This window comes from Gracilinanus agilis, chromosome 1, assembly GCF_016433145.1.
Source record: "Gracilinanus agilis isolate LMUSP501 chromosome 1, AgileGrace, whole genome shotgun sequence".
NCBI classification, from domain to species: domain Eukaryota; kingdom Metazoa; phylum Chordata; class Mammalia; order Didelphimorphia; family Didelphidae; genus Gracilinanus; species Gracilinanus agilis.
In genome coordinates this window covers 722,600,985-722,611,363 of record NC_058130.1, presented here as the reverse complement: position 1 = coordinate 722,611,363, position 10,379 = coordinate 722,600,985, and the positions used below count along the sequence as shown (strand labels likewise).

The 10,379-nt window shown below is 37.1% G+C and overlaps 1 protein-coding gene across 1 annotated transcript in view; it reads right to left on the bottom strand.

Annotated features, from left to right (window-relative positions):
• Window positions 1–314: 314 nt before the first annotated feature.
• LOC123256755 (vomeronasal type-2 receptor 26-like) overlaps window positions 315–10,379 on the bottom strand; it is a 35,195-nt gene continuing 25,130 nt past the window's right edge. Inside the window, exons 5-6 of the mRNA XM_044685321.1 lie at window positions 5,166–5,289; window positions 315–1,285 (exon numbers count right to left, since the gene is read on the bottom strand). Coding sequence (XP_044541256.1) covers window positions 315–1,285; window positions 5,166–5,289 — 1,095 coding nt within the window. The remainder of the gene's footprint in view (window positions 1,286–5,165; window positions 5,290–10,379) is intronic.

Here is a 10,379-nt window from a genome sequence, read left to right as displayed (position 1 = left end):
CTACATTGTATTATCACAGAAATGTTATTTCCATATTATTCATTGTTGTAAGTGAGTAGTCTTACAAAGTCAAAATCTCAAATAATATACCCAAATAAACATGTGACAAAAATATGTTTTCATCTGCATTTATATTCCAATTGTTCTTTTTCTTGAGGTGGATAGCATTAATAGCAACATTCTTAAAATATCAGTAGTCTTTGCACTCTAGGAAACCAGGCCTTCATGTGAGTGGAGTTTGATAAAGTAATCAGAGTGCCACACAAATACTGATTAGGGTTCAATCATCACCAGAATGACAAATATGATGTGGATTATTCTTCAAATCTCTTAATCCTAGAAATGGAATTATAAGGTCCTTGTCTAGAAGAAAATCTTGCCATTGAATCCTTTTTTATTCTTGATCTGTTCTGAGTATTTCTGTCTGGCTTCAGGAGAATCACATAACATTTGGGAATAAAAATACACCCCAATAATCCAGCACTGGAGGCCAAGATAGCGAAGATCTCGACAGTTACCATGGCTTTCCCTTTGGTACTTTGATAGGTGGGGAGAAAAGAGGCCCAGACACTGCAAAACACTAACATGCTGAAAGTGATGAACTTAGCTTCATTGAAGGTATCTGGCAGGTTCCTGGCCAGAAAAGCTACTATAAAGCTCCCCAGGGCCAGAAAGCTCATGTAGCCCAGGACACAGTAAAATGCAAAGGAAGAGCCTTCATTACATCGAATGATTATGTAGCCATATTCAGACTGTGCGTCTGCCTCTGGAAAGGGGGGAGAGGTTCCCAACCAGATACCACAGAAAATGACTTGAATCCCTGAGCAGATGAGAACAACATAATTGGACACTTTAGGATGTAGGAACATCTGGATCCTACTCCCTGGCCTTATTCCCCTGAAAGCCAGAATGACTATTATGGTTTTAGCTAAAATGGAGGAAACAGCCACTGTGAACACAATTCCAAATACTGTTTGTTGTAGGAGACAGGTGGTAGTGGTAGGATGGCCTATGAAGAGCAAGGAGCAGAGGAAACAGAAGATCAGGGAGATGAGGAGGGTATAACTGAGAGTTCGGTTATTGGCTTTGACAATGGGAGTGTCTTGGAACTTGACAAAGACCCATAGAACCAGAGCAGTCAGGAAAGAGAAGGAAACAGCCATGAAGACCAAAGTCATCCCCAAAGGTTCTTTTACATTCAGGAAGGTCACCATCTTGGGGAGGCAGAGATCTCTCTGTTTATTTGGATATTTATCCTCTGGGCACTTCTTACAATATTCTGCATCTACAAGAGACATATAAAGGCTCAATATCGGATGGAAGATATTATGTAAATACCCACAATTCTGTGGATTGCCTGCATTAGTCTTCCCATTCTTCCCAGCTCCCGTGCATCCTTTACAACAAGGAATTTGTATGTATTTTTCACATTTTTGATGCCTATACTGTGTATATATATTCATGTTGTTGTCTCCACTGCAATGGAAACTCTCTGAAAGCAGGAATTATTTTTTTGTCTTTGTATCTGTGCCATTTTCCACCAGGACAGTCACATAGTTAGTGGCTATCAATTGATTCATAATTTATTAAATTTCTGGCAGATTTGTTGTAATCCAATCTTTTATTTTGTAAGTGGTTCTCTTTTTAAATATCAGGAAATTGGTCCTATTTCCTGAAATTTTCAACAATGAATTCAAGAAGCCAGTAATATCTGGGCTTAAAATTGTGGTTTATGATGGTGATGGCATAATATTTTATTATAAGGAATGATGAACTGCTTGATTTTTACACAAACTGGGAAGACCTTCTTGAACTGATATATAGTGAAATGAGTAGAACCAGAAGACCATTGTGCACACAGACTGTAACATTGTAGGACAATCAAATGTGATTGACTACAAGCAATACAATGAACCAGGACAATCCTGAGGGACTTATGAGAAAGCTTTCCACACTAAGAGAAAGATCTGTGGGAGTAGAAAGACAGAAGAAAACTACATGATTCATCACTTGTTTATATAGGTAGATGATTTTAGATTTTGACTTTAGAAGATTATTGCAAAAATGAATAATATGGAAATTAGTATTCAGATAATACATGTATAACTTAATGAAAATGCTAGTCAGCACCGGGAAGTGGGAGGGAAGAAGGGAAGAAGAGAACATGAATCATGGAAAAATACTGAGAAATCAATATTAAAAAAGAAAAAAATAAAATAATATCTTTGTTAATTCAGACAGCTTAAAACCCAATTCTCATTAAATAACTGAATTTTTTACTGGTTTTTGGAATATTGAACTGACCATATTATAACCAGTTCATTTAGATATATGAGAACTTTTTGAAGTTGACCCCAGAAATAGCATTTCAAAAACCCTCTCTGGCACCCCAGAACAATGTAGGCTTTTGTGTGCTTTCTTTTCCCTAGACAACCTGTTTCTTCTATTTTGCTTTTTTCTCTTTGAATCTTTCATGTCCCAAACAAAACTTTGAATTGCCTTTATGACAGTGGATATGAAAATTCAAAGGGGTTTCTTTGTTGCTAATGTTAAAAATCTGTATCAAACACCATAATTTTATTATTGTCTTGTCTCACTTTTTATGACCACATTTGAGGTTTTTTGGGTAAAGATATTGGAGTGGTTTGTCATTTCTTTTCAAGTTCATTTCACAGATGAAGAAACTGAGAGAAATGGAGTTACATGACTTTCCCAGGGTGATATAGAAAGTGAATTTGAAATCCAAAAGAGGTGTCTTCCTGACTCCAAGGCCTAGCACCCCATCCAAAGTGAACCCTACCTGCTCCAATTTTTTTAAATATTGATTTAAATGATTAGGTGGCAACCTGAATAAGGAACAGGCTTATGCAAGGACCTACACTAGCCCAATGCACTGTGGCCTTCCCTATGATGGAACTTGGAACCTCATTGCAGTCTTGGGTAGGGGATCTGGGCCTCTCCTTTGATTTGAATGGGCCTGGCACCAGGACTATCTTGAGCTAGGGCTTGGCCCTTTCCTGCAGGCCTGTCCTAGAGTTTGGAACTTCAAGGGGTGCATTCGGGATGTTCTGTTGTTGGCTTTGGCTGGGTGTCTGGGTTTAGATGTTGGCTTGAGCCTAGGTTCAGAATCTGGTGGGAGTGAGTGACTTATACTTCTTCATGCATGGTTTTACTTCTGGCTGTGCTCCTCTCTCATCCCAGTGAAATAGACCTTCTCTGCCTTCCTTTCAAATTGTTTTCTGCAGGAGAGTTACTCCCGTATTTCTTTTGAGATTATATTTTAAGCTTGTTTTGAAAGGATTCTCAGAGCAGTTCCAGTTCTCCATGCTATTACTTACTCCATTATCTTGGCTCTGCCCTTATTACCCCATTTCTTATTTTCCTGAGTTGATTCATTATCTGATGTCATTCCATGTGCAGTCTGATATAGCTGATGAAGAGCTGAATGCAAAGATAGAAAGACCTGAGTTCAAGTCTTGCCTCTGGTGCTTATACTTTGGTAATCCTCTGAAGTCACTCAACCTCTCAATACTCTAGAAAACTCTAAGACAATAAATTTCAGATAAGTTGCTGTTCTGAATTGGTAGAGATAGATCATGATCAAAGAGTATCCTTTACAAAGTGAAGTCACAGATCCATTCCTTGCCCTTTGCTGTAAAAACTTTCTTTTATATTGGTTAAAATGTCCAAAACTTAGAATCCTATTGTTTTTAGCATTGTCTAGCAAGTCTGAATCTTCTATGTCCTTCTGTGGATCAGTATTGATATAGGAGCTAAAAAATTAGTCAGAGGGGAAAAAGGTTAGACTATTAATTATAGCATATATGTAGCACTCTTCTATGGATATCAATCCTTGGATTGGCCATGGGGAACCTTTGCAGAATCATGTAATTGCTATTTCATGTGTGAAATAAAATGGAAAACATGATATCTGGATAATCTTATAGGCTTTGGCATTTGATTAGTTAAGAACAGATTTTCCTCTCAAAACAGATCCATGAGCTAAGGAAAGAGTAAAAGATATACATTATTTTTCATTACACTCATGTATTAAAAACCCACTCTTCTTTACCCAAATCATAAACCAGAACTATAGAGGACATTCAGTTAGACATTGACATATTAATATTTTAATGCTCCTTCATTTTCATCACCAATAGAACTAAAAGAATAAGACAGCTCAGTCATAGCAAAGGCATGTGTGGGGTGGTCCTCTGTATGTGAAAAAGAAATCAGTTTTTCCTAATGGCTTTTTCATATTGATCCCAGATCAAAAATCACACAATAAATCATCCCACCTGAAGATCAATCTATACTCTTGAACCCATTTTCAATCTCTACCTTTGATTTCCTGCCTGATTGGAACACTTTTCCCTAGATTGACCTCCTCTATTCTTATGTTAGGTTCCATAATGCACAGGTATATATATAATCTGTCTCTCTGTGTCTCTTTCTGTCTCTCTGTTTATGCATATATAATGTATGTAAAATATATATAACATTTGAATTATATGTATGTATACCTTTACACACACACATATATATATAGCATATCCTGTAGATTCTAATAACTATATCCAAAACAAGACCAAGTTTGTCAAAGAAATTAGACAACAAATATTTTTTCCTTGTGGAATATGCTCCTCAACATGTAGTGCAGTAATGGGCAACGTTTTGAGCTTGGTGTGTCAAAAATTCACCAAAAAAACAAGCATAACTTGGTGGTGTGTCACTTTGAGAAAAAAACACATAATTTCATGATATTTATAGTTTAAATAACAAAAATGTAGAATTGTAATATATAACAGTCTTTAATAAATCAAAATAGATGAATTAACATAGGTAGAATTGACATCTGTAGTGCACAGAGTGTCTACACTACACGACAGCAATTTCATCCTCAGCATGTGGTCCCATACTTCTCTGTATGTGGCCACATTTCATCAAAAAAGGCTATGCATGTAATATGTTTGCCATCACCAATGTAGTGGTATACCATAAGTACTTATTTCAGGATATTCCTCTGGTTTTCATAGATCTCAGAGGATCTCTGTTTCAGATACTGATGTTCTTGGTGGTTGTAGGTGACTATATATGAAAAAATCTGTTGTTTATTTTCTATATCAATGATCATAAGAAGGGTGAAAGACCCTTCAGAAACTCACCCATTTGACTGGAAATCTCCCCTTCTGGGCATGGGAAACAGTCAAAGCAGCAGGCAGCCTCCCCATCCAGAGGGTTCTTCCTGAATCCAGGACAGCAACTGTCACTGCATACTCCACTGGGAACCTGAAACATCAATAGAGTTGAATACCAACCTTTAACTAAGAGCTACTGAGTCTTTAGGAAGATAAAGGAAGCATATTTTCTATTTAATTTCTGCTTTGACAGGCACTCCCACAGAAAGCTAAGTGGTTGTGTAGATAGAAGCTAAGCTTGGAGTTGGGTAACTGTGTGGTCCTGGGTGAATATTAAACTGCTTCAGTTTACTACACTGTGAAATGGGATTAATATAGTACTTACATCACCAAACTATTGAGAGGATAAAATGAGATAATATTTATAAGCCATCAGGCATACAATAGATGTTTAATAATTGTCTGTTCTCTGCATATTCTTCTTATATATCTCTAATAGGAAAGGAATTCCTGTTGAGATTGATATATTTATTTAAGAGAAGCTCTCAGCTATCATGTCTCAAGGGAAATTAAGTGCAATAGGGCATTAAAGAGGGGGAGTCAACTGGTAAAATAGGTATAAGAAGTTAAAGATGATGAGTACACTTTTTCAAAAGGAACAAAACAAGTAAAATTCTATGGGAGTAGAAGCTATCATTGAATAAATATATTAAAAAGGTATACTATTAGTCAGAACCAAAATCATGGAAGAGCAAAAAATAGTATGGCACAACAGAGTAAAACCAAACTCCACAAAGAGATTTAGAAATGAATCAAAATAAATTCTCATGAATAAATCCAATAAAAGGTCAGAGCCAATTTTCCAGCCCAGATTGACATGAAGTAATGGGCAGGCAGGTCTACAGATATTACAGAAAGGATCATGCCATTCAAGACTCTGAAACAGGGAACAAGGAGGTCCTGGATTCATTCCAAGATACATATGTGGGAACAGGTGTTATTTGAGCCACTGATCTGTGGAGGAATGGAAAGGAAAAGGTGCACTCAGGTGACATTGTGGGATAAGTACTGGTCTCAGGCTCTATGTAATCAACTAAGAGAAGAGGAATTTCTGTAACAGACAGCAACATGGTGGCTTGGATTCTGTATTTAGAGTAGGGCCTTGGTTCCAGTTTCTATTTCAGTTTGATATCTGCAAAGGAATAACCAGGTCAGGAATCTTTATAAAAGGAATCTGCAGTTTTGCCATTCTGAAGCAGCATAGCCTTCCTAATGGTTGACAGTGGCTAAGTCATTTCACTGTTGCGCAAATGTAAACTTAGGTTAAAAACATAGAAGGTTCAGAGTAGGTTAGTGAAAAGGAAAGGGGAGAAAAATCAAGTTTTCTCCCAAATCAGAACCTTTTAAAAACATTGAAATCTTGTTCTCCCCACATCAAACTATTCCTGATATCCTGAAATAGGAAAATACAATCCTCTACACAAAAGAGCTAAACAACTATTCAAGACCTACTATCCATAAGTATTCAGAGGCTGATACAAATATTAGGCAATTCCAAAATATGGAAATAGAGAATCTCTTTCAAATCTCTTTCAGAAAATGATTGGTGAATTCTTTAAATTTCTATTTTACCCTCTGGTTCTAGAATATCAGGGCAATGTTCCTTGGTAATTACTTGAAAGATGATGGCTAAGATCTGTTTTATTTTTTTCATTGTTTTCAGGTTGTCCAATAATTCCTAAGTGATCTATCCTAGATCTATTTTCCAGGTCAGTTGTCTTTTCCAATGTGATATTTGAGATTTTCTTTTTATTTTTGAATTCTTTTGATTTTATTTTACTGCTTCTTAAATATCTACTGGAGTCAATAGCTTCCACGTTCTTAATTCTAATTTTAAAGAATTATTTTGTTCAGTGAGCTTTCATATCCCTTTTTCCATTTGGTCAGCTCTACTTTTTTAAAAATAGTTGTTTTAATAAGCATAATTTTTGTACCTTTTTTTCCATGTGGCAAGTTGTACTTTACTGAGCTTTCAACTTTTTTCTGATTTCATTGTGTCACATTCATTTCTTATCTCAATTTTTCATTTACATCTCCTATTTAATTTTGTAATACTTTTTGAACTCTTCCAGAAATTATATCTGGGCTGAAGACCAATTCACATTTCTCTCTGACACTTTGGATACAACAATTTTGATTTTGCTTTTTTCTTCGCAGTTTGCATTTTGATCTTTCCTGGCACTATAATAACTTCCTACAGTCTGTTTCTTTTGTTATTACCATTTTTGCTTATTTTTTCAATCTTTTCCTCAACTTTTAACTTAAAAAACTGTTAAGATTGAGTTTTGTTCCTGGATGGGAAGAGGCATTGTCCAAAAGGTCAGGTTTTCTTGTGCATTGGCTTTCAGAGCTGATCTATATGTTTTCAGTTCTTCTAAAGTGGTATGATCTAAGGAGAACTGTCTCCTATTCTCCTGGCCTGTGCTTTGATGCATAAGCAACCAAAAGCACTTTTTTCTATCCTAGAAATGTGAACAGAGTCCCTTATCCCCTATAACACCAAGGACAGATAGCTAGTGCTCTTCCCTACCCTGGAACTGCTCCTTGGGACTGTGATTCATTATTGAAACCCAGATATTCATATGGACAGTGGAACAGAATCTAGCATGTAATACCAGAATAGTTCTCCTATAATCTTTCTGACTAATTGTTAAATACCCTTACTGTCTGTGGACTGAGAATTCTAGAAACCATTGCTGCTGATTCAGCAATCTCAAGGCATCCATAGGCTTGTTGTAGTAGGGTGCCTGCCACATGTTCCTGGTCTGAGCTCTACTCTCTCACTGGAATGATAATCTTTTTTTATTACTTCATAAGTTGTCTTGGGTAGGAAAGTTGTTTCACTCAGTCCTTTTGTGGGTTTTGCTACTCTAGAATTCATGTTAGGTGTATTTCAAAAGCTTAAAGTGAAGGGGATTTGAAAATTTCAAAGAATAAAGTGAATTTGAAAGAAACCAAACAGGTCCCTGCCTTTTCTCCACCATCTATATATTTCTTTTCGAAGTGACAAAGAGGGAGAATCCAAAATGATGACCATAGGTTTAAGAATGGCTGAACAGACTTCTGGGTTAAGATGGTTGCTGAGTAGAAGCTGGGCCACTTCCTCTCCTTACCAACCGATAAAGTATACATTCAAAGTACAAGAAAATAAAAATCAGATGAAAGAAGGGACTCCACAATAGGGGGCAATATCAAAGGTACATGGGATTTAGGTACCTCCATGCTCTAAGGGGAGGAAATAGCTCCCATCAAAATGCAAGCAGATCACCCCTCCCTCACCCCACCCACAGTACCAGAGTCAGAGGCTGCACTCTAGAGTTAGAGTGAGCTGAGGCACAAAATCTAGCCCCTAGGCAGCTAGTTGGCACTACTAGGAGCTTTCCCCTGAGAGCAGCAAGACCTGAAATCCAGGTGGCTGGAAAACTCAGACCTTGGATGTGGGAATGGGGCTGAGAGAGGCAGCAGCAGTGCCCAGCATGCTTGGACTCAGGGGAAGGTCTCAGGTGGAGGAACAAGCATAGGCCGAGTCCCAAGCTCTGTGCAGCTGGCTAGGAACACGGGGTATCAATCCTGAAAACAGCTAGACCAGAGACCCCAGGAGGCAAGAGACTCACAATGTAGCCTCAGGCAAAAAAACTGCTCCATAACCCCATACAAAGAGAATCAGATTGCCTTACTCAGATTTCTGGCAGATAAAACAAAATGATGCCAATCAAGACCCAAGAAATAAACAAAAAGAACAAGAAAAAAGCTCAAACACTTGATAACTTCTGCACAAAAAAAAGCCAGAAAACAGAGGAGGACAAATAATTAAAAACATCCAAACACTCCCAAAACAATGAAAATGGGTCACAAGATCTTGAAAAGTCCAACTGAAATTATGAGAAATATGGAAGAGATCTGGCAAGAAAATAACAGTTTAAAAGGCAGAAGTTTGCAATTGGAAAGTGAGGCTCAGAAATCAAATGAATTGATGAGCAAAGTGAAGACCAGAAATGACCAGTGGGAAGCCTTAAAGAACCAGATAGACCAGATTGAAAAGGAAAACTAGTCTCTAAAGGCTAGAATTGGGAAATTAGAAGCCAATGATCTCTCAAGACAGCAAGAACAAATAAAACAAAGTCAAAAGACTAATAAAATAGGAGGAAACATGAAATACCTCACTGTGAAATTGACAGATCAAGAAGACAGGTCTAGAAGAGACAATGTGATAATCATTAGTCTTCCTGAAAAGCCAGAAATTAATAGAAATTTGGACTCCATACTAAAAGAAATTATTCAGCAAAACTGCCCTGAAGTTCTACAACAAGAGGGCAATAAAGACATTTAAAGGATCCATAGATCATCCTCTACACGAGACCCTGAAAAGACAACCCCCAGAAATATAATAGCCAAATCCAAGATCTTCCAAGTAAAAGAAAAAAATTTTACAAGAAGCCAGAAAGAGACAATTCAGATATCAAGGGGTACCAATCAGGATCACCCAGGACCTGCCAGCCTCCACACTAAAAGACCCCAAGGCTTGGAATATGATATTTAGAAAGGCAAGAGAACTGGGTATACAACCAAGGATCACCTACCCATCCAAACTGACTATATACTTCCAGGGGAAAGTATGGGCATTCAATAAGATAGAATATTTCCAAGTATTTGCACAGAAAAGACCAGGACTAAATGGAAAATTCAATATCCAACCACAAAAACCAAGAGAAACATGAAAAGGTAAATAAGAAACAGAGGGGAAAGAAAGAAAATTCTTATTCATAAATTTACCTCTTTAAGGGCCTTAATAAGATCAAATTATTTGTATTCCTATATGGAGAAATGTTATGTGTAATTTTCAAAAACTGTATTCACTATTATTTGAAGAATTATTCATAGGGAGAGGTTGGAGCACTAAATGGTCTAAGATGAGACAGGGTGGGAAAAAAAGAGGGGAGGGGTGCATACTAGATAGCATAAATGTAAACTTGAATGAATAAGAAAAATAGGATATCCTGAGCATGGGAAGGGGAGGGGATCAATAATATTATAAATAGGAGAGGAAGAGAGCATTAAGAGGTCATATTTAAACCTTACTCTCAGAGGAATTAATCCTGAGAGGGAAGAGTAGCTATATCCATTGGGATATAGAATTCTATCTAACCTTACAGAGAAAGTCAGAAGGGATCACCCAAGGGG